At 39.0% G+C, this 24434-nt stretch overlaps 1 protein-coding gene across 4 annotated transcripts in view; it reads left to right on the top strand.

Annotated features, from left to right (window-relative positions):
• GLCCI1 (glucocorticoid induced 1) overlaps positions 1 to 24434 on the top strand; it is a 56909-nt gene that overhangs the window by 29382 nt on the left and 3093 nt on the right. For 2 of the 4 annotated variants that reach the window (XM_084858739.1, XM_084858736.1), the window contains exons 3-7: positions 9530 to 9616; positions 11070 to 11183; positions 13608 to 13760; positions 17208 to 17418; positions 23526 to 23646. In XM_084858739.1, coding sequence (XP_084714865.1) covers positions 9530 to 9616; positions 11070 to 11183; positions 13608 to 13760; positions 17208 to 17418; positions 23526 to 23646 — 686 coding nt within the window. The remainder of the gene's footprint in view (positions 1 to 9529; positions 9617 to 11069; positions 11184 to 13607; positions 13761 to 17207; positions 17419 to 23525; positions 23647 to 24434) is intronic. The other 2 variants (XM_084858737.1, XM_084858738.1) reach the window with 2 other exon arrangements.

Raw genomic sequence — 24434 nt, 5'->3', positions numbered from 1 at the left:
ACTGATTTCTAGAGTACCATGGATTTTATCTCCTGTTTTAATGGACAAAGTGGGCACATGAGACTTGCAAAGATGGAGTAGCTTAAAATAGATTGTTTTCAAAATAGTTGAAGGTTATTTTGTTTTGTACTTCACCATGGATGGCGTCTCCTATTCAGCACCTCTTCTTAAGCAGCATCTTGTTTTGAAAGCAAATAAAGTTCTATACATACTTCAGAGAGTAGATGGCCAGCTGGCAACCTTTATGACCCTGATAAGACTTGCAGTACAATCTTATCTAGTGCCTGAAGGGTGTTACAGGTTTTAATTTAAGGTGTAGTAACATTTTTGCCTGTGGAGTCACTTGTAAGAAAAATAACATTTAAATTAAAAATACAGATTAAAACAGCAGCAGAGAAGAACAGCAGCTCAGAAGGCCAAATGCTTGTTTAAATAAAAATGGTTTTGCTGTGCTGCTGATTGGATCACATTATGTGCCAAAATAAATGTTTAACACTTGGAAGCCTATCTGACAAATAGCCTTGCAAATAAGCCCACAAAAGTGTAGCAGTCTATCTGACATCACAGACCTGTTTTATTAACTTATAGAACATAAATGGCTTGAGTGGTGAGGAGAGGAGCCAACTCCCTTTGAACTGATACACACTTCCTAGATTTCTTACTCTCCTAGACACAACTCTCAGCACTCCACAGATGAGTGCCTGAAATAGCTCCTAAGAAAACAGAGGATGGCCACTATATTATATGTAGTCCATTTATATCCTGCCTTCTTTCTGTCGTGGAACTCAAGGTGGTACACAAGGGGTTCCCTGGTGGTCTCCGATCCAGACACTGATCAGACCCAGACCAGTTTAGCTTCAGCAAGGTGGCTGAATCATGTGCTCAGACCATGTCCTGACACATTTCTTGTTTACAGTACTAGAGATGTAAAATGTCTGGAAATTTGGAAGCGCTGGGGAAACACAGTTTTTTAAATTCTTTCTGTAAAAATTCCAGCATCTTTATTTCTTTCTTGTTAAAATTATTGTTCTAATTATCTTTTACTGATAGACATTTAGGGATGCTCCAAGTCGTGCTCAGTTTCCCAATATGTGACTGGAGTCACCATATAATAGTATTTGAAGAAATGTGCATTCTTGACAGTTTGGGTTTTGTTTTATAGAGTCATGTGTTTGGGGGCTTGTTCTGATTAGATACTATAGCAGTCAGTTAATGTGGTTTTAAAACCCACATGTGAGAGAAACACTGTAGGCTGTACTGCCACTGCCGCCACATGCAATGGAACAACATGTGGGTTCCCACCTATGTTTCTTTTTTAAAAGAACTCACTGCTACAGTTTTTAATAAAAGTTCCCAATTAGACCTCATTGGTAGGGGAATGCTGCCTCAGCTATAAAACCTTTAACTGGTGTTAGCAACGTAATCCTTCTGTACCTAAAAGAAACTCAGTAGCCTGGTTCCTATGGTTTAGACACGGAATTTACACCATCACTAGATACAACTTTTCAAAATGAACAAAAATTAAGATGCTTATTAAAGGAATTATTTACAAAAGGGAATAAAGTCAATAGGTTGAGGTAGTTTAAAGGTTATTCAATTAAATGTTTTTGGTTTTTATTCCTAATAGGTAAGAAAGTCTTCCCAGCTAAATAGCTTTTACTTCAGGCTAGATTTCCCTAAACATCACCCTAACCAATTCTTCACTAACAGGTGCTGCACACCAGTCTTCCTTGCCTTCAGCTTTTCCTGCTTCTGGCTTCTAAAACAATTCAGATATTTCAGAGACTAATTGCTGAAGTCCCCTCTGGTCAGACATAAAATTGGACCCTAAAATGTATATAACTTGGTTTGCTCGTAAAATTATCATGTTTGTTATATTAAATGTAACAGTATAGTTTATTCAGACAATAATTACAAATACACATATTTAAATGTTTTTAATTGTAATGATAATTTTATGAGCAAACCAAGTTTGTGTGTGTGTATTATTACATTGTATGTTCCTGAAGTGACAAAGTGACTTAGTATTGCAAATTTCTCAATTTTCCCCAACATTTCTGGATCCCCCGCCCCCAAAAAAAGAACAAGAAAAAAATCCAGGTTTATTTTATTTTCCCATGGCTTCAAAATTTCTGGAAATTTTACATCTCTACTGCTGTGGAGGAAGAATAAAGATTTAAGAGTATAACATCATGCTGAGAACACTTCTGATATGCAGTACTTCTGGCCCTTAAGATTATTTTTTAAAGATTGTTTGGTATTTCCTTCCTATGGCCGAAGCCATAAGGACAATATTTTCAAGTAATTAAGTATCAACATTTTAATAGACACAGAACTTGAACAAACCAAATAGGAAATAGGCTTCGTTAGTACTCAGATGCTTTTGTATAAGGCAGAACAGACAACAGCAATAAAGCAAAATACAAATACTGCTTAGCTTGGCAACCGTGCAGGCTGACTAGAGTTAATTTTTGGATTGTCGCTACTCTGGCACCTTTAGTTTAGGCAAGAATATTTGATCCTCTTGAAAGTGATGCAATTTTAGCTGTGCACTTACTTCCAGCCACTGGTAGTGACCATACAGATTCTCCAGATGTTTTCCAATTAAGAATGATAGGAGTTTCCAAATAATAAGTGATCCTTGGAAGTCTGTCACCAAATAGTTTTTAATGTGGCTGATATTATGAAGTGAGCAAGCATTGAAGACAGTCCTGCTGACTCCTGTACATATCACAACACAGACTATTCTCTACATTGTGAACAACAACAGGTTTGGAAGAATGTTCAGCCACTCTCCAAGACCCAGTAAAAGGACATTGTCTGTTCTGCCCCCCTTCCCCCACCTGGTATGGATAGGAGCAGAGGCTTTGTCATAGATCTTCACCTCATCTTCAATACTATTTGCTTGAAATTCACAGAAGGTGAACATGGCCTCCTCTGTAGCTATTCATTGGGGAGGGGGGAGCCATAAAGAGACCTTGGCCTGTATATTGGGTCATGTGCAAGAAAACAGCTAAGTTACAAATGAGTGAAGGTTTCCTTAGCATCTGGGCTATGCTCATATCCCAAGGGGAAGCTTCTAAGGCTGAATTGGCACCTCAAGCCTTCAGTTGCCTATTTTGTGTCCTTGATACATGTGGTTTTAGCTGTCAGCTGGACAACAGAGATTTCTTGTTGGAAGTGAGTATTCATAATTCAAGCTATGGCAGTAATCTCTGGGGCTGAAATCTTAACTAAACAACAAAATACCTTGGTACATAAAATTAGTTTGTGGGGAGGGAAATCGGTATATAGCCCTGGTATGTGAACTGAATTGTACGATATGAGCTATAACATCAGAAATCTTAAGATGCCATGTCCTTGACTTTTTATTTTGGAAGGCAACTTTCTTCCAAGGTACACAATTCTTTTTTTGTGTTTTTGTCTATCGTGCATATACATATTCAAACAGCTGTTTCAGTGAGGATCACTTGTTCTAAAAGCTATAACTCCAGAACGGGGTGAGAGTATTCTCTTCCCCACCCCCAATAGTTCAGCCAGTTGTTTGGCTGTCCACAACTTTAGCTTACACTATATTGCCAAGTATAAAATAAACAATGGATCTAAAAGCCTTCTTCCCCCCTCACCCTAAATAAAGTGTTGAGAAGGGCAGAACTAGTTAAATAATTAAGGAATGGTAATTGCTCCTAAGCAAACACTTGCAACAAGTAAACAACAGTACAGGGATTATGTGCATATACATCAAAACTACTATGCACAGATTTAACACTCATGAAATATGTAACTCCTTCATGTTGTTGGTTTGTTTTGTGGACATATGTGCAGATACCAATCCATCAACATCATGCAGGGAATAATCCTATCAGGATGACAGTAGGCTTCTGAAGATGGAGGCTTACCGCCATCCAGTACAGAGTGGGAGGAGTGGCTCCTCCTGCTGTGCATTTTGGCTAGACAGACTTTTTTGCCGTCCAGCTGGAGCTCCTCTGAGCAGGTGGGAAGGAGGCTGAGGAGGCCTGGGGATACTGTGTAAGCAGCCCTCCTCAGTCCCCTTCCTGCCCATTGGTACGCCCCTTTTCGGCCCTCTTTGAGGTCACTTTGCAAGCTCGGAGAGGCTGCCGACTTGGTTCTCTCTGTGCTGGCTGCGAGGGGGAGGAGCTGGGGAGCTCAGATTCCTGGCTCTGAGATCAGAGCATTGTCTCAGACCTTAGATCTGAAATCCAAACTATCTTACGCCCCCCCCCCCGGGGGGGGGGAATAGGATGCTCCCTAAAGTGTTTCCAGGATACTCCAGAAATGGTAGGGCTGCAAGTTTGCAGGGATTGGGCTGATAACTGTACGTATAGTAATGCTTGTACAGAGTACAGATAACTGTTGTACAGAGTACAGATAAATGTTGTACAGAGATACTTATACAAGAGAAGTTCACAGTGATGAAAAGCATGGCATGAAAAGGCTTTCTGGCAGTATACTAGCTTTTGTGGTACACAGATAGTGCTATGAAAACTAGGAGAACCTAGTGACTCATCATGAGATTGTGGGGACTGTACACTGCACCCAAAGAACCATGGTGCTGCTTATACTAATGACTGAATGTTTCTTTAGTTATGTGTATGTAGCTTTAAGAACAGATTCCCGGGGTTAGTATTTCCCCCTTTTCTTAATAGGCAATGAGAAAATAGAAAATACAGTTCTGTTTATGTGGCAGATGGGTAGAAACTGAGGTACTTGCTTAAGGTGAAGACTGCAAAACTTTACATATGAATATTAGTACAATGGAATCTTAATTTGTTACAATCAAATGAGTTGGAGCATTTTTTTTCTAGTTCATTGCAGGATCCGAATTTTAAAATTCAAAAAAAGCAATTTGACATCATCATTCCACCTGCTTGGTTTGGGAAAATTACTACTACAGTACTGTTAGAATCTCCGCTAAACAGCTGAGTCAGAAATGAATGGGATTTGACCCCTTGCTTCTTCCAGAATTTCTCTGCTGTTGTTAGTCATTGGGCCTGTTCTCACATCATGACAGTCCACCGTGGTGGCTTAACTTACCTGTGAAGGTTGTCACATCATGCTGGGCGCCTGAAGGTGCCATTTTTGCATGGCGCCTCATGGATGCTTGGCTTGGATTATCTGAGGGTGGGCTAACCCTCAAACGATCCCTGTCGCTTGGGTTTGCACAACATGACAAGCCACGGCAAGCCGAATGCCCACAGGCATTTGGCACAGTGTGACACCCCCTTGCTTTACTTCTTCTTGTTGCTTTACTGCTTCTTGGGAATTTAATGTGCTTGAAATTATTAACAGTTGGCTAGGTGGTAAAGGTGTTAAGTTATATCTTTTGCATGTGAAGGGCATTTAGAAAACTTGTCTTAATGGTGCTTAAGCCTTCTCCAATCAATCAGTCAGTCAGTCAGTCAGTCGTCAGTCAGTCTTTTTTTTCCAAAATGTTGCTTGTCTTGACCAGCACACATCTAATTAGCTTTTTTTTATTCTTTTAAAGGAAAGTTGGCAAGGAATCTTTGTCTTGTCACTGTAATCTTGGGTTGGGATCCTCTTGGTATGGTCGCTTGAATTTTGGGGTACTGCTAGCAAGGATGGGTACTGCCATGCCTGTATAGGGGGTGTTAAAGAGAGTATTGGGAATGCTTATATTAAGCTGTATGATACTTTTCAGCCTATGACCCTTAAAGTGGGAGGGACCATATCTTAGTGAAAGAGCACATGCTTTGCATGTTCAGTCCCTAGCACCTCCAGTTAAAAGGATGAGATAGCAGATGATCTGGAAGGACTCAGCCTAAGACTCTGGAGAGCTGCTGCCCGTCAGAGTAAACAGTACTGGACAGTTATTCAGATCTGGTTTAAGGTAGCTTCATGTGTCACCTGAATCAGGGGTGGGCAGACGTCAGGTGTGTGGGATCTGCTTTGTTTTTTACTAGAACCCTGAGGTCCACCAACCAGAGCCTGATTCCAAATACATAATTTAGGAATAAAGAATTCTGAGCCCAGGAATTGGTTTTGAGTATCAGAACTGAAGGCAGCTTACAGTCCTTCCACACACAAATCCACTTCTGGTTACCCAAGCTTTCTTAATTTCAGCAGCATAATTTTGTGCATGTTGGGGGGAGGGGGATCTCTTTCTTGCTGCTATTGTTAAGCAGTTGAGAGACATAAAGCCTTGCCAATCTACTGCAAATCACACAGAGATTTACCTTCTCTCCACCCCTGAGTTAAGAATGACAACTACTAGAATTGCGAACTATGTGGAAATACAAATACACTATACACAAGGTGACTCAAGAAGATTCTTTCAATGCTTTATTTTCTAAGGGCAAATAAAGTGTGTATAGTGTAGTGTGCTACGCTACACACAACCTGGTTGAATAATTTCTTGGCAGGGAACTATGGGAACTGTAGTTCTGTAAAGGGGATTAGTGATCTCTAATAGAATTCTCAACACCCTGATAAAGCTACAGTTCCCAGGATTCTTGGTGGGGGCGGGGGGAGGCAGGAGAACCCATGACAGTTTTATGGCAGGTCTGCACAATACATTTTACCGGAATTCCAACTTAAACCATAGGGTTCTAGGAACTTATTGTCTGGACCGTTTAGTACAAAGCTTGCTTGGACTAGAAAGAAAAGTACAAATGGGAGTGCCTACTACCAAGCTGCTGCCCCCCCCCCCCGCCCAATCATAAGCAGTGCAAGGGGATTTCTTTGCCTCAGTTCAGATGTTACTTGGAGCATTTGCCTGGTAGAGTTGCAGTGCAGCAATTCTCCGCTCTACTACACAGATGTCATAATATATTAGCTGGCCCTCCTCCCCCATGAATGGCTGATCACATGAAGGCCCTGTTGATATTATTTTCCCCCTCTCCCCCCCAAAGTGGAGGAGAATTCTCATGAATGGGGCTTCCAGGTAAATCCGGCATTTGAGTTAAAACTCTGGCGTATGTGTTAAGCCGTCTGCATGTGTGCAGTTGAGGTACTGCTCCCTGATGAATGTCCCAGCTACTGAATGAAGTTGTGCTTTGTCCTCTCTGATGGTTGCATAAATATGGGTGTCTTCCAGATTTTTTGGACCACAACTCCCATACTCCCTGACTATTGGAGACTGGAGTTGAATAGCGTTGTCCAAAACTTCTGGAGGGCACCAGGTTGTCTACCTCTGCTTTAAATGGAAGGGGCACATCATACCCCATAACAAATCCAAAGCTGCCCACAGCTCCCCTCCCACTTTGCCTTCCCATTATCTTTTGTCCTCTACATCTTCCATGTAATGTGACTAGAGACCGATAAAGATGGAGCTTATTTAGCCTTCCCCACATGTGTAGAAGAGAGAGCAGGAAACAAGTGGACCTGTTGAATTTTTTTCCATCTTCACAACTGTTAAAATGATGTTACTACTCCTGTGTCCCTTCTGCATCCCCTGTCTCTTGTGATATGTCCCAGTCATGCATAGTTCAGTTGCAGTGGTGTAGCTGTACTGTCGAAGAGTGCAATTGTGAGCAAGCCATAATGAAATCAGTGGGAGGACTCCAAAGTAAATATAGGTTCAGGCTGCAAGCATTGTTACTGGGGTCAGGTCAGTGTGAGTCAATTTGGGTTTATTTATATATCCCTGTTCTGCAATTATTGCAGTCAAAGTGGGTTCACAAGAGATATAAACATAACAGTATTCCATAATTGCCAGAACCAGATGCAAAATGGCAGTTGTGGGGTGGAGTCTTGTATCTACTATACCTCTGAAATCTGCACATATATGGGCAAATATACATCTTACTACAGAATAGAGAATCTAATAGGGAGGGGAGGAGGGAACTTTTCTGTTGTTAAACAATTGGGAGTCAGAAACCCTTGCCAATTTACTGCAAATCATCCAGCAGTCTTATCAGTAGATCCCAGTCTGCCTCTTGTCCATCCTTGTTATATGGGATTGGAGTGTGTGTTTATAGTTGTATGTATTATTTGGTTGCCCATACCTTTCTGTTCTTCCCCCTCCTGCTCTGTCTGTAACAGGAAAGAGTGGGTAAGCAAGCTCATACAACAGCTAGCATGCCCCACTGTGTTTCCCAGTTGGCGTAATAGTGCTTTGTTATGGCTGCCTCTGGGCTGAGCTGTCTCTGTCTTTCTGTTTCCTTCACTGTCTGCAGAAAGCCAAATATTGTAGTGGCTGTATTACTGTTGTGTTTTCAACAACTGCTGTCCGTCTGGGTGGGGTGTATCTATCATAGAGTGAGTTGTGGCTGCTGCATCTGTCAGAAGAAAGAGAAAGCTGAAAGAGGGTGATAATGAGGGCCTTAACCTGGGGGCAACTTCTGTGTGCCTTTGGTGATCAGAGGAGTGACTAATTACAAGGCTGCTCTTGTGAGTACTAAAAAAAAATTCCAAGCACTTCCTGAATTTTGAATGGGAGCATGAGGAGGAGAAGCCACTGTGCTACAGAAGGAATTCTTGTGCACATGGACAAATGTGTAGGGACTGTGGAGCTACTGTAATGTTAAGGTCATCTACAAATTTCTATAGAAATATCTGTATGGCTTACATTTTAGTATATTACCCATTATCATTTAACTTACAAATGATAAGTGGTGTAATCATAGTATTAAAATATTAGATACATTAGTTGATGGTGGAGTTGGTTTGGTATCAAAATGTTCAATGTAATCTGATTAATGATAATGGAGTGAATAGATACTGTTTTGGGGGTAAACTCTGAAAAGCTGTCTGATTTCATGTTCTAAATGTTCTGATGAAAAACTGACTTTGATTTCAGTCATTTCCATACCCTGATTTTGTGGGGTGGTGGTATGGAGTGTTTTAGTACAATATCTATTCCACTTCTTCCTTTTCTTGAGCTAAATATTTATTTTCATTTAATGATTTATTGTCAAGGAAGCTGTATTTTGCAGTTACACTGAAGCACTTTACTTGTGCACTTCTAAACAAGGGCTCCCTTTGTTTTGAATCTTTAAACATCTGCTTCTGTTCATGTAGCTCAACTTGCCTTTGGAAACCGCATTTTCAATATAGCAGATGCAGCATAGAGAAAGTGAGGGATGTAGTGGGAGTGCAGCTTATAGGCTACTATATTGTATATTCTGTGTCTCTGGTTATGAGTTTTAAATTTTGTGCATGTTCTAAGTGTGCATTTGTGTGCAAATATAACAGTATATTAAGGTGAAACTCTGTTTAGCAAAGTATCAGGAAAATTGTCTTATATATTTTTGTAGTGAGCTGATGTGAAGTGGGAGCCATGAACTAGGAAGTATTCTGGTTCAAATTTTATCTCGGCCACAAACTCATGGTTAGACAAGCCAAGCTGCTTTGTTCTCAAATCCAGCTCTTGCGTAATATGGGGATAATAATATTGTTTCAGGATTGCTCAAAGGAGATGTGTATATGAAATGTCTTCAGCACTCGAAATATAATAGAAATGCTAAATAGTGTGTGTTCTAACAATACAAGTGTAAAACAAGAGCAAGTAATGGTGCCAAATCATACTTGTTGGTTTTCGTTCGTTTAGACGCCTAGCTGTTGGGCGGAAGAGGTATTAGAAAAGAGATCTCATCAGCGTTCAGCTTCATGGGGGAGCGCTGATCAACTAAAAGAAGTAAGTGCTTAACAGTTTGGCAGAGGGGTTCCTCAAGTCTCACAGTTATACTAAATGCAGTTTAAGTGTTCTGCACCTTTTTGTGGGAGCATGTTCATGCTCTGTGCTCCTGTTACAATCTCTTGGTGTTAGGGTTTCTCTAGTGTGAGTGGATGAACAGAGAGCATTGGGGAATCAGAGTGGATCTCTGTGGTAAGATTGGCATGCAAATAGTTACTACCACGTTGTGTGTTATGTGCATTGTTCCACAGGTAGATTCGTGATAAGAATCACATCAGCCCCAAACTGTTTATGTGAACTCAGAAATCTCTTTGAAGTGGTGTTTGAAGTACAATGTAGCGCCCCCTGGTTCACACATTCTTGTGGTCATTATCTGGCCTTAATTAATCCATTTGGGTCTGAAAATAGAAAGCAATTGAATAATGTTTTAAGGGACTGTACCAGTAGTTCTTGTACGTTCAGTTGATTTCCTAAAAATGGTATATTGCATATAATTGTAGATATTTTGCTAAAATATATTAAGAAATTGAAGGAGTAAAAAAGCAAACAAAATTAACCTGGTTAAGGGCAAGAATAAGAGGGTAGCATTTATCTAAACTACTGAATGGATGGATGCAAGGACAAAATTATTTGAAGAATGAAAAGTTTTTCATATGGTGCTAAGAAGTGTGACTACTACTCACAGAGGTAAAATGAAACTTATGTCACACATTTTCCTATAAAGGGGCAAGGAAATGTGCACTCTGTATCTCTTTCTTTTTCTATGTGGTTCCTTTTCACAAGCTGCCAGCTCAGTGGATCCAAGGCCTGGCTGATTCACTCTGGTTAGCTGCCATTGCCACCTGGCTATTTGTTTTAAGATCAGCTTCAGTGAGCTATTTCAATTTACGTATGCAAATGAGTAAGCCAGCATTTTCTTCTGGGAAAGGTTGCAATTCTGATCAACCTCATAGTTCTTGCGCTTTTGCATTGGAGGAAAGTAAGGGATCATATTTGGGAATGTCTACTATGCTGCATGAAAATGTAATGTTGTAAGTACAATACATGCTTCTGACTTGTTCAAAGCTCTGGAAACAACTCAGAATTAGTGTATCTTCTTTCTAACATAGATAGGTAATGTAATTCACATTTTTAGGAACATTTAGATATGATTCTGATTCTCAAATATATCCCTTTTTCCTTTCAGAAGTATCATAAAAGCAGTCCTTTTTAAGCTAAATTTCAACTCTTAGTAGGTTAGCTGTTTAGAAGAGAGCATTTAGGTCAGGATGACTAAAATTTATGCAACAAGCAGTAATCACAACCCACGTTCATCTCTAAAGTGTGATACTGTAGTTTTGCAGCTAGCTTATTTGTTAAGACAGGTGCTTTTTTCCTCTCAGCTAATCTGAAGATATGAACATTGTCCATTCCATGCCTTCTTTTATTTGATTTTGTCTCTTCTTCCCATCAGATTGCCAAATTGAGGCAGCAGCTCCAGCGCAGTAAACAGAGTAGTCGTCACAATAAAGAAAAAGAACGTCAGTCACCTCTCCATGGCAACCACATAGCAATCAATCAGACTCAGGTAAGCAGACCACTGACGTTGTTCAGGCAGCATTTTCTCTCTCTCCATAGAATGGAAGGTGACTATCCTTTTCCGGTTCTGAATTCATGTCTATATTTTAAAACGGTATTTTATAGTTATGACTTCTGAGGGGAATTTTATTCCAGTGTATTCAAGCAGCAGGTAGTACTTGAAAAGTTGAAGAAATTGTCTCTTTAAAAAATTAATAAATCTGCAGCTTAGGTTTGATGGAAGCTTTGAGGTGTTTAGAAATAGTTTGTTTATCTGCCGTCTCTCTATCCAGAAGACATTCAGATTACCCAATAAAGTTCACCCACTGTCTCCATTTTCAAGGAGATTTTTTTACCTTGCTGTATTTCTGGAGACTTGTGATCTCCAGTAAATGCTAATTTATCACTACCTGGTTACCCAGTGCAGCAGACTAAAGAGGTTTCGTTTATCGTTGTTCTTTTCCTGCCACTGGGAACCTTGACCACATTATTTAGTCATAGCAACCTTCCTAGAAATCCTTGCTTTGAGGACTATAGAAAATGTGTGCTCTTGAAAGTTTGTTGCATACAAAATGGTTAACTACAGCTTCAACACTGGCACAGCAATACTGCCTTCCTGCAATTATCCATTTTCATTACTCATTATTCACATTTATCTGCAGTTACGCTCTAGATTCAACATGGTATACAACCAGTCATAAATAATCTGGTAGCTACCATGGCACCCTATAGAATTGTGCTTTTATTTAGCCCTTGTGATTGTGAGAAAAAGCTAGATGTTTGATCTTTATTTTCTTAAAAATATTTAGAAACTTGTAGGTGTCTGGGTAATATTTTTGAGCAAAATGCAAATGAAACTCAGCACAGGTTTTCTTCGTAGCCCACAGGACGGCACCTCATTGTCTCAAGTGGTAAGTAGTGGGGCTGGCAGGTCTCGCTCATTCCCCTTCTGGAGGTTGTTAAGAGTTCAACTGCCCTCATATTTTCTATAATATTTTTTATTAATAAATGTGTTAGTCTTTAATGTTGTTGCTGCAAAAGACTTATAACACAGCTATTTCTCTGGAAATTCTTTCTCTTAAATTATCTGTAAGGGGGGTTGTTTGGGTTTTTTAGTTTTAGTATTATTTGTACCTCACCCCTGCCCCCATGTTTGCTCACCCGTAGCATAGCAGGCCACATTGCGGAAGTGACAAAGGTGTGATGCCAAAATCACTTCAACTATTTTTTCATTCTAGTGTGGCAGCATAACTTTTTATGTTTGTGTTTTTCACAACAGTTGTGTTGTGTTTTTCACAACAGTTATGCATTTTTCCAGAAAAACACCAAATTTACACCATATACATGGATAGAATATTTTGAAGTTTGCTACGCAAGTGTTAAAGAGGCCATTTGGCTTTAGTTTTGCCTTGGCTGTGCTGTGCAAGTATCTTCATGTATAATTGTGTTAACTAACAAAGGGGTTATCTTTATGGAATATGGAATCCTAAGCTACCGCAACCTGAGAGTAAGCTCACTGAAATCAGTGGAACTTGCTTCTGAGTAGACATGTGCAAGATCAGGCTGCGCATCTAGTAAGGGACAATACAGAATGGAAGCTTTTATAAATATTTATTTATTTATTTTACTTCATTTTTATACTGCCCAATAGCCGAAACGCTCTGTCACATAATGTTTGCATTGTGTAATTGAAATGAGAAACAAGATATCCATCTTAAACACTTATAATTAATAGTTGAAATACACCCTAAAGAGATGGGTCAGTTGCATTCTTCAGAAATACCATGCTGCCTTGTCTTAGAATGGCTTGTGCTAACAAAGTGTGTAGTGTAGATGAGCTAAGTGGGATTGACCTGCCTTGCATCACTGCCTGTTGGTTGAATTACCATTAAAGCCAATTGCCATTGCTTCCAATCCTACTATTCTATGATTCTAAGTACAAAGAGCTGTGCAACCATAGTTGGCCCTATCGTGGCCAGAAGGCTGTTAGAATAGCACATAGGTGAGCTAGTGGGTACTGTCCTCAGCCCATCTCTCCCATACTCTCCCATAACACCTTTGATATGGTGTCTGCACATCTGGCTATCAGCATGTGCCACTAGGTTTGTGTAATGTGTTTGGTTTTCTCATGTCACGAATACAATACCATTTTTCATGCTGATCCAGTACTTTGATTGCTGAGGCAATGGGGCATAGTACTGGGCTGTTAGACCTGTATGACAGGAAGGATTGGATCTTTTTTCCCTTTTCACTTCTACTCTTTCTCATCAGAAATCTGCAATCACTGAGGTGCTCCTGGATTCAAAAACTGATGTATAACTCTGGTTTTCTATTTCTGAATCTTTAGAGGAGTACAGAACCCAACCTTTCACTTCATAAACTCTCCAGTTGTAAGTTTTAAGCTAATCTGATATATCTCTTGTTTGCTCTAAAGGCTTCTATATCGAGATCAGTCCCGATGCCACTGTCAAACATTTCAGTGCCAAAGTCAGCTGTTTCACGTGTGCCGTGCAATGTAGAAGGAATAAGCCCCGAATTAGAAAAAGTGTTCATCAGAGAGAACAGTGGAAAAGAAGAGGTATCCAAGGTAAGGTGATGCTAATAGTAGTCTTTTTAAAGGGCATAATATAGGAATGGGTTAAACAATTTATGAATCAATCTAAAATTATTGAATTTAGGTAATTTCACATAGAGAGGACAGATATTCTACAAACACTTAAGAGTTTTATCCAAAGCTTCTACTGCTTGCAGAAACCACATTTTCAATCTTGCACAAATGTCAAATCCAATATTTTGATTCTGTTTGCGCAAGCCGTTGCACAATGTGTTCCACACAAGCCATTTCATAAAGAGTTCCATATGCTGTTGAACAAGGCATTCCACAATTCACTATGACTTCTTTAGGCTAAGAGTTGCTTGCACTACTTGTGCTATTATTCTGCAAGCAGTTATGCATCTACTAGTGGAACACCACCAACTCTTGTAATTTTTCCATTGTCTTAACATTGGACAGCTAGTTGCATTTTTTTTTTTTTCAAAGAACCTGGTACTGAAAAGTACCGAACCAAAGCTTGGTTGTATACTACTCTATTTAATTATAGTGACAGTGGTAACACAATCTTGACATCTCTAGAGATCCACATCTCAGCATAGTAATTGGAATAAAATAATTTATTTGAAGAGCTGATCTAAATATTAACTTAAGTTGATGAGAATATTACTAGCACAAAGTGTCAAACACTACCTTTATTCCATCTTCCACAATATATGTTACAGAACCAATGTCACTGTGGTTATAACATCTGCCAAAATTAAAGAGCACATGTTTGTTGATCAAACAGATTATCATATAAAATGATGTTCTTGTCCTCTAACAATTTATTGCTGGACATATAAGGTTTATCTCTCCAAACTGCTGAGCACTTCTGATCTGATCCAGCAGCACATGAGGAGGAACTATATTGACTTCACTAAGGCTCCTCACAGCTTTAAGTGGTTTGCTGGATTGTTGCCAGAGTTTTTGATATGGGGCAAGACTGAGCTAATATCAATCCCTCCTTCAAAGACACAATTAGCTCCCATGTTTTTTTCTTGTTATTTCAAGAGTTAAAGCTGTTAGAGAAGTCAAAACTGAAGAATGTATTTGTTGATATAAACCAAATTCTCTGTTATGCAATCTTTAATGCTTCTAATTTCAGAAGAGAATTTAAATTGGAAAAAGAGTTCTGAATTTGTATTTGGAATATTTGTTTCTACAGGTTTGAGATACAGAAAAAAAATCCTTGTTACATCTCAGCATTATATTGTTTTCAGTGCTCCATATATAAATAACTTTCCTATTGAACAAAGACAAGAGAAGACTTGCACAGCTTTTGCTATATAACATTGGCTTATTAATTTTTTGTCAATTACTATGTTGTATAATATAATTCTTAGGCACTTGAATATGTATCTGCTGAATAATCGGCAGTATGATTTGATCTGTCCAATAACAGCACAGTAGGCCTCATTTTAGGTCATAGCTTTAATCAGCTCAAAGCTTTGTGCCCATACTCATGGGAGTGCCTGAGAGATTGTTAGTTATTGCTGACATCACAGTATGCCCTCTTCGCAGGCGTACTTCTGCATTCCAGTAGAATGCAGCACGGTAACTGATTGTCTTGCAAAAAAGAAAAGAAAGAGCTAAACAGTGCAGAAACTTTTATATAATTTTCCCATGATTTTATAATCCTAAATAAAAAGGCTAACTATTATGAAGTAATTTATTATTTTGTAAGTAGGGCAGCAAGCCACAGCACTGGGTCACAAAGTAGATACAGTTTTTTTAAAATGTTAGGAGCATATACACACAAAGCAAACTGCAACACTAGTTTCTAGGGCCTTTGTTCTAGCATGCCCATTATAAGTGGCTTTGTGTCAATTGCTGGCTTGGCAGCTGCCATCAACACTACTACACCAACAAGGTCTCCTTCCCATAGTATGCCACAGTGGTGCCAACTGGTGGTGGTGGGGAGAATGAAGACAGGAGGGCTACTGACAGCCTCTTTTTGTGCTCCCTGTGAACTGTTTGAACCTGTAAGATCCAAGTGAGCATTGCCCTATCCACAACTGAAACAAATGGTTCGGGGTAACATGTCCCTATCACAGTGTAAAGCCTTTGACATGGATAACATGCTTACTGCTGCAGTTGCTGTGGGTCCATAGGATCAGGCTGTTAAGTGTAACACATGGAAAGTCATCTTGAAATATCTGCTTATCTCACAGGAAGGCAAAGCTATTTTAATAATATGTTGATGCCATTTAAAAGCTTTGAGAGAAAAGCGCTAAGTGGAAATATTTCAGTCTTTGTTTCTAAATCTGTTAAAAGTGAAATGCCTTGGTAAACTGGGAGACTTGGATATGAAAAGGAATAGAAAATAGTATTCTGTAATGCAGAAGTCCTTTCCCAAACATTGGCTGGGGTCTTCCATAAGAAGGTGCTATCTAAGTTTTCTGGAAGTTGAACCACTTTACTTTTGTGCACACCAACTTGTTAGAATTTTCTTTATGACAGCTTTTCAGGATAGAACAAAATACATTTTTTCTTAGGTTTTCTCTTCAGGATAGACTCAGTATTTCTGCATCTCTGTTTACCTTTGACTCGTTCATCATAATTTTCTTAGTGTGAACTTACTGGCATTTCACTTCACTTCAACGAATTATTCATTATTCTTAATCAAGATCTTAGGTAAACAGGGTATAAGTTGGTTCTCAGGACTTCACCTGCAGTGAACTGACTACTATGAGGCCATCATCAAATTCAGTATTTATTTTTAGAAATATTCTCCAGTGAGGATGAAGTATTAGAAAAAACAGATTGGGTACATATTTTGATGAAAAATCACTTTTAAAAACCACATGGAAGAGGTTGACTTCTTTTTTTAGACACTTGCCTACCTGGAAACAATAAATTCTTGAACTAAAGCTATATATACTGGGTTGACCCCTTAAATGGCTGTTGTCTTCCTTTAGGGCAAGATCCAAAGGGACTATGCTTCAGAACAAGAGTTTTGTTTTTTCCCCTCTGTTGGTGTCTGCTAAGGGAAATATTTCAGATTGTATTTCATAGTAATAATGATAGCCTTCTTTAAGCTGTGCACTTTCCCTATCTTCTTTCATCACAAATGTCTTCTTTTTGGTTCCTTTAATCCTGTTACTATTTTTAAAAAAAGGCCAGAGCATTTGTTAGTAAGGATAAATCTCAGCATGTGGCCTAACTGCCGAAGTGCATCCAGCCCTGACGTTTATTTAAGGATATAGCTGCACATTCAAGTGACTGGAATTTTCATGCAGTCTGTTGCACTAAGTGAGCTGATGAACAGCATGCCATTGTGTCAGTTGCCTCCTTTTGTAGGAAGTTGACTTCCCTCCTCTCGCAAGGTCATGTCTGGCTTGAAAGAAATTAGCACAGGTCAAAGTGCCCTCTAGGTCTCAGACTTCACTGCGGGAGAACAAGTTCTTGCCATGCATTTTAACGATGTTGTTTTTCTTGCAGCCCTTGGATATTCCTGATGGCCGAAGAGCGCCCTTACCTGCTCACTATCGTAGCAGCAGCACACGCAGCATTGATACACAAACACCTTCTGTCCAGGAGCGCAGCAGCAGCTGCAGCAGCCATTCCCCATGTATCTCTCCCTTTTGCCCTCCTGAATCTCAGGACGGGAGTCCTTGCTCCACAGAAGACATGCTGTATGACCGTGACAAAGGTGAGAGCCCATTTGAATAGCTGATCTTGGCTTGCTTTTACTTTGCTGTACCCTCATTGTGCTTAAATCAGTTTTTAATTTCTTTTTGTCCTGTTGGTGTGAACCAAGACTGCTCATAATTGTTTTTGCTTGTTCACATATGTTTTCCCTCTTGTTTGTGCAGTTTCACAAACATCTTCCATAAATGTCAGAAAGACACAGCAAATATCTTTCAGTCTTTTTATGAAGGCTTCAGTTTGAAAAGTTAAGGAAATGTTTCATAAAACAGTGTGTGAATTGTTGGTCAAATAAGTGACCATAGTTTATGGTTGTGTTGTTCTTAAGTAATGAAACCTACCTTTATTGTTCATTTGGCAGCAAAGGTTAAACTAAAAAGACAATAAAATTATTCTAGTTGCATGCACAAAATATCATGACTGGGAATGAGTTGTTGATGAGGGAATCACTGTCTGTGTTTCACTGTCTGTATTTAACAATGCAATCCTATGCATGTCTTCTCAGAAGTAAGTCCCATTGAGTTCAGTGGGACTTATCTCCATATAACTGGGTATATATGATTGCAGCTTAAGAGTCTGACAATTCTTCATAGTTAAGTGGAGAAGTTCTCAGCTTTTGGCGAAGGCTATGCTTTTGTGTACTTCGCAGTTCTACACAAGCATAGGAGTTGGTGGTGGGCACAGAATTCGGCATGTTTAGTATCTTGGCTTTCCTTTTCCTAGGCCTGTGTTTCTAATCTAGATCTTAATGACTGGTACAATGACCTTTAAAGTGTGTGGCCAGTGTCTCATGACATTTCATGAGGAGTAGGGTGATTTCTGTTCTTTGCAAAGCTTCTTGCTTCATCCTATAAAAAACAGAATAAACTATGTGCAACCAGCAAATGTGTGTATCTATATATTTAATTTATATTCCGTATTTCCTCCATGGAGCTCAAGATGCCATACATTCCTTGGTGATTCCTTGGTAGTCTCTTGAGGCACTGATGAGAATCAGACCAGCTTAGTTTCAGTAAGGTTGCTGTACATTCAGACCATGCCTTGGGACCATACATGTCAATTTGTTTTGTTTGTGGAATCTATAAAGGTTGTAGGGTTGAATTTGTCTGTATAATTTTTAAAGCAAGTTATAAGCATCCATGGTCAGTATGAGCCTCTCTAAATGAATAATAAAATAATTCAAGTCTCCTGGTATGCAAAGTTAAAAACAGCTTAAAGCATTAAAATGAATAAGTGGAAGGGGAAAGTATCTTTCTTTGTTTTTGTTTTAAGTATTTTACTTGTTCCTTCACAAAAAGCTATGCATTTTATCTTTTAAAAAATATTTTAACTCACACTTTGGCCTTTTCTTTCTTTCCAACTTTGATACTAATTTTCTGTGTTTATCTTTTTCTTTCAATATAAATGACCACATCCTGCACTCTGCCTTTATCATTTCAGTCATACACATCCTTTACAAACCATTCTTTCATGTGCCTCATACACTTTTTCATTTCTTTTTCTTTCTCCTGTCTCCAGCCCCACCTGCCATCTCCCTGTCCATTCTCTCTCTTTATGCACATATTCACCACACTTGGGCACTTCCTCAGCCTCTTACATGGTTTTACTGCCTCCTCTGTCTTGGCTGTAGCTTCTTTATTCAGTTGGAGTTAGGCACACTGTTTTTCCTTGAGGAAGCAAGATGTTCTTGCAATGCAAAAGAGCCTATGGAACATCACAGCCTAGTTGCCTTATGCATACATGCTTCATGGTAAATTGTGAGTTAAGTTCATGATCTTTCATTATATTTGAAGAAATGTAAATATATGATGCTATACTACACAATACAGTGTGTTGAATGTAAGAAGCAAGACACAGTAGAAATAATACTTCACACTGAAAAATACAGTCAATTACTGCTGCTGCTGCTGCTGCTACTACTAGAACCCTGTCACAAGAGGTCTTACATAATCAGCTGTTGCCCTTTTAGGTCTGTTTGTCCCATGCCCAAAGGCCTTGATGGTCAGGCGTATTTCATTATTAGCATTTATCGTTAGTTGGAAAAATACAGTGTTCTGTAGAATCTCGTTAATGTTCAGTGGCAGCTAAATATTTCATCTGTAGCCTTTAAGAGACTTTTAGATAATGTCAATATTTGCTTTTAAAGAGATGCTTTAATTTTCTTTTATTTTCATGGCCACTTTAATGGTGTTTGCAGCCACAGACCTGTTTTTTGGGTAGAGGTGATACGTATAAGACTTTTTGATGCCACAGTTCTTCCTCATGGTCACTGTTGTCCCTCATATGGGTTCTGCTGTTGTGCAGATCCAGCTATGTGAATGTTTCAGAGCTCTAGCCTGGGAATTGGCACTCGCATGTTCCTCCCCCCAAGAGGAAATGTTTAGCCTTGCGCACATACCTTGAGGGAGCCAGAGCTCTCTTTTGGCTGTATGCAATATGAATCTGATCAAACTGCTACAGTTATCATGTACTTTTGGTTATCTGCAAATATATTTTTGGTTTAGCCACCCTGATGTCTGTTGTTATGAATCTGATAATTACCATTTGTATTTACACAGATGGTTGCCTGTTAGCAGCTCTCTCTGGAACAAGTGACAATTTGATAACAAGCAGTGCATCTACTCACTAATATAGTGGTCACTGAAAAAGTAAAGTTGCCACAGCAACTGCTGTATGCTTAATCAGCACAGAGAAATAACACCACTGAATAAAATAATAATAGTTCCTGTATATTTGATAGGCTGTGCTGAATTTTGTTTTTCTTTCTTTATAATGTTACTAAATTTGGACCAGTAACTACAGACCGTTATTATATATTTCAAGCAACTTATACAGTTAAATCATTTTTTAAAAGGGAAATTTGTTGTACTAGCTCAGATAATATGAAAACCTATCTCAAGGAAGATTTCTGAATGAAGATGAATGCTAGGTGTTGTATTATTAAATCTTTAAACAATTGTTCAGAAGTTTGGCCATTACATCATTACTTTTGTTTTTAAATGTTGACTTTCTTAAGTCACAGTCATTGGCTCTAATTTATTGATAGATTGTGGGGAGTGTTGATTCTTAGACCTTTCTTATTTAATCTGTTGTATCAGAAACTGATGTTGGCAACTCTTTTTCTGTTGAACATAGTTTTCAGCTGCCATATATATTTATTTATTTATTTATTTATTTATTTAAGTCAGGAGTATGTATTTATACCACATATGCTGAATAAGCAACATTTTAGAAACATTGGAGTAATATGTAGATTATTAAATACAATTTAAGATCAGTCTTTGGGAGGATGTAGAAATGTGTACTGGGCAACATAATTCCCTTTTGAGAATTTTTCCTGTAATCAAAAAGTGCACCTTTCATTATCATTCTATTATGAAATAAAAGGATAGGCTAAGAGGCCTGGGTAGACATTGGTGGTTATTACATCCTCATCCTCTGCCACCCTACCCAAGAGGTTTATTTGGTGCCAGATGTTTGTCTTAGTTTGCAGCTGCTTTGGGTAAAAGAGTTGATAATGTTATTGTTGAATACATTTTTTTCAACAGACATCCCCCACCCCCACCCCATCCCCAGTTCTAGAGTACAAATTTCCAAACTTCTATTGTGGATCCCACCTTCAGAGGTTCAGTCTCTGTTCAAGCCATCTGCCACCTCTATTTTAGGGCTCTTCTGTGATGGTTCAACCTAAATAGTTGATTAACATCATGTTTTGGAAGGAGACATTTTCAAGTTTGAACTTCTTATGCTAAAAAGGCATTTAAAATAATGCCCAAAGGTTCTGTGCTCTGTTGTTCCCTGTCATAGGCCTTATTTTCCTCTTCAGCTAAATTTCCATTATACTTTTCAGTAGTAAATCAGCTTTAAGCTGGATCTGACTGTGTTTCTGAATAAAAAATGGAAGTTAATAATTGATCAAGCGTGGGGAAAGCTAACCTGCTGGCCAGACACAGACCTGCTTTACATTTCTAAAGCATCTTTTCTTTTCCAGTCTAAGGCTGCGCTTTGACCACAGGCTCCATTGCCGCTCTTTGGATCAGATCAGCTGTTTACTTTACATTTCTATAAAGAGCTGCTTAAATAGGTTGAAATTTTCAAAAGAAATGAACATAAAGTCTGCAAAGAGAACCCATGGCCTGCTTTGGGATGGGAGAGTGATCTTGCACAGCAGGGGGTGGAGAAAATGTTAATGGCACCTGTTGTGTGTGTGGGGAAGGGGAGGTGAGGAAGGGCTGAGCCTGCAGTGTGATTAGAAGCAGTTTTATTGCATTAAAAGTGCCAGCTCCACAGGGTGCCCATGATTAGAATTCAGTTTGGTGACCCCCTATGCTATTTACAGCCTGCGGGTTCACGTTTGAGACCTTGTTCTACAAAGAAAGATACTGGTTTTCGGCCTTTACTTTTTGGATTGTAAAATAGAACTTCACTTCTGATAAGTAAATCTCTCCCTTTTTTGCAACAGACAGAGCCTTTGTTGATTGGCCATCTGTTTAGTACAGCTACTCTCAAGTTAGTGACGATTTGTTTACTACACTGCATTTCCTCTAGTATTACATGTTTAGGACCAGCTGTGTGTGAAAAATGATATTTGGAGTGTTTTAAGGAGGATTCAGGGGACATATGGGATTGAATACACACAGGGAAGAAAGGATGGAAGGACTGTTGTTATATGAGGTTAAAGAACTGAAGGGATATAGAAATGTTCCCATGGACATTCACAGTAGTTACCCAATTACCTAATAAGTTGCTGGTGGGTTTTATTAGAATGGTTTAATTGACACTGTATACTGGTCAATTATTCCCAGTGAATAATCAGAGTTTTCAGTTCTGTTGTTTTTGGGGGGTGTTCGCTTCTCAGAGCAAAATTTGATTTCCAAACCATAGAGGAAGGCATTTAAGAGAATATAAGCAGCAAAGGAAATCAGTTTTTCAAAAATTGAATTGTACTTGAATGTATCCTTTCATTGCTTTCAGTAATAGTTTTCAAGGGATTTGAGAAAATTATGGTTGCCATTTCCTCACAGTCTTGCAGTACATAGTAAGTGTTCCTCTATGGATCTATGAATACCATCTACCAGACATAACATTATTGTTGTTTACATAATCGCCTGTTGTGGGATGAAAAAGTGATAAATCAGGAGTTCCTCAGTTCATATGCAGCTCTTTTAACATTCTGATTCAGTCCCAGAACTTGAAAAGAAATCTGAACATGTAGAGTTCAGGTGTTATTACCGCAAGATACTTGATGAAGTTAAAAGGCTCTGAGAGGCATTAGTTTTAGTCTTTTGATCTCAAAAGGTTTCAGTTTGTATGCCATTGTCTAAACAAGAACCATGCAGAATAGTAAAGAATTTAAAGATGCAATCCACCAAGCCCTCTTCTCATTCAACTCCCATTCTTCAATGGTGCATGCTAAGAGATATGCTTGATGGATTGTGCTCCAGCTCTCTGTGGGTATGCTAGGCATCTGCTGTTGTGATACGGATATTCAAAGGTGGAAGAAGGGTTACCAAAAACAGGTATACCAGCATGTCAGTCATGAAAAGCAGGGATACTAATAGAGCAGGGATGCACCAGCATTTGTATTATATACACTTGTTTTTATTTCCCTTTTAGTCTTTTTCTGTGTATAACACAACTGTGGTCAGTGTTTCCAATGGCTTCATAGTTCAAAAGCTACGTATTCACACTTTAAAATTACTGTGTTTATGCATTGACAAGACTCAACTGAACTTTACATTATCATTAACCACTTGCCCTTCTTTTCCATATGCTGTACATATTGCCCTGATCATTTACATTTTTGAAATGCATAATAAAGAACTTTTATTTCCAGGATTATAGCTGTACTTTATTCAGTCTGTAGCATTCTGGATGAAATATCCTCCTATTATGTGCTGTTGTGTGGTAGATTACTGCTTCACTAAAGCTTTTATTCAGAAGAAATGTGCTATATCAGAGTGATAGAAATAGCCTGCAGTAAAAGACACTCTGTGATTTGAAGTAAACTGGCATCAGCGGTGAAGTTGTGCAAAAGCCATCGTGTTTGGAAATCAAGTATAATTAAAAGCACTCTCAATCCCTAGTAATACAACTGCTTTAAATTTTCAGACAGTGGGAGTAGCTCACCGTTGCCCAAGTATGCCTCCTCTCCTAAACCCAACAACAGCTACATGTTCAAACGAGAGCCCCCAGAGGGATGTGAGCGAGTGAAGGTCTTTGAGGAAATGTCGTAAGTAATGCCTTTTATATCAGCTGGGATCTGCAAATGCAGGAAACTTTTTTACTGGACCATTTTCAACTGCAGATGAATAAAGTACTCCAGCTGATGAGAGTTTTTTCTTTCAGAAGAAGAAACCACTCTTGCCAATTTTGCACAGGCAAGAAGTTGAAGTGTTCCTGTCAGCTTGGGGGAGGGGGGTGGAGCATTTTTGTTCTTGACCATGTGACCCATATTTATAAAAGCACAAGCAAGGGGGAAACACAAGCAGAGCTATGGTTTCTTTAGTATTCTGAAAAGTATTTTGCAGCACGAATAAAGCGGTCTTTATAAGGAATACCAGTTTAGCTTTCATTCTTTAGCCTTTAAAGCCTGTAAACAGCAGCTGTGACCAGAGTTCTTTCGGTAGTTTGTGAATTTTTTATTGAGCTATATTTCGTGTGTGTGTGTATGTGTGTGTGTGTCAACTTTTCCACACACTCCCAACCCCCATTTTGCCATACAAGGAACTAGAAGTGGGATTACATGTTAGACTAAGGGCAAGCACATGTTGCACAGGCAGGTGGCTGAAGTCAGGATCTGTTGTTTTAGCTCCCATAGAAAGTGCTTCTGGATAATTAGCAGAGGGTTTAAAAGAAAATGAAGAAGTCTTGCTGGGTGAATGTATAGAGTGGGCTAAGGAAAGAGGGACAATTGTCTTAAACTGTGCTGCCATTTCATGTGTGTTTTCTGTTGATAAACCCCACATGGAAGGGTTTGCAACATGGTTTGTACATCTATATCCTTTAGAAAGTTATAAA

Source organism: Heloderma suspectum, chromosome 5, assembly GCF_057233095.1.
Source record: "Heloderma suspectum isolate Gila_16-S chromosome 5, 16-S_ref, whole genome shotgun sequence".
In the NCBI taxonomy this organism is placed as follows: domain Eukaryota; kingdom Metazoa; phylum Chordata; class Lepidosauria; order Squamata; family Helodermatidae; genus Heloderma; species Heloderma suspectum.
The sequence above is the reverse complement of the archived record's forward strand: the minus strand, read 5'-3'. Positions and strand labels throughout refer to the sequence as shown.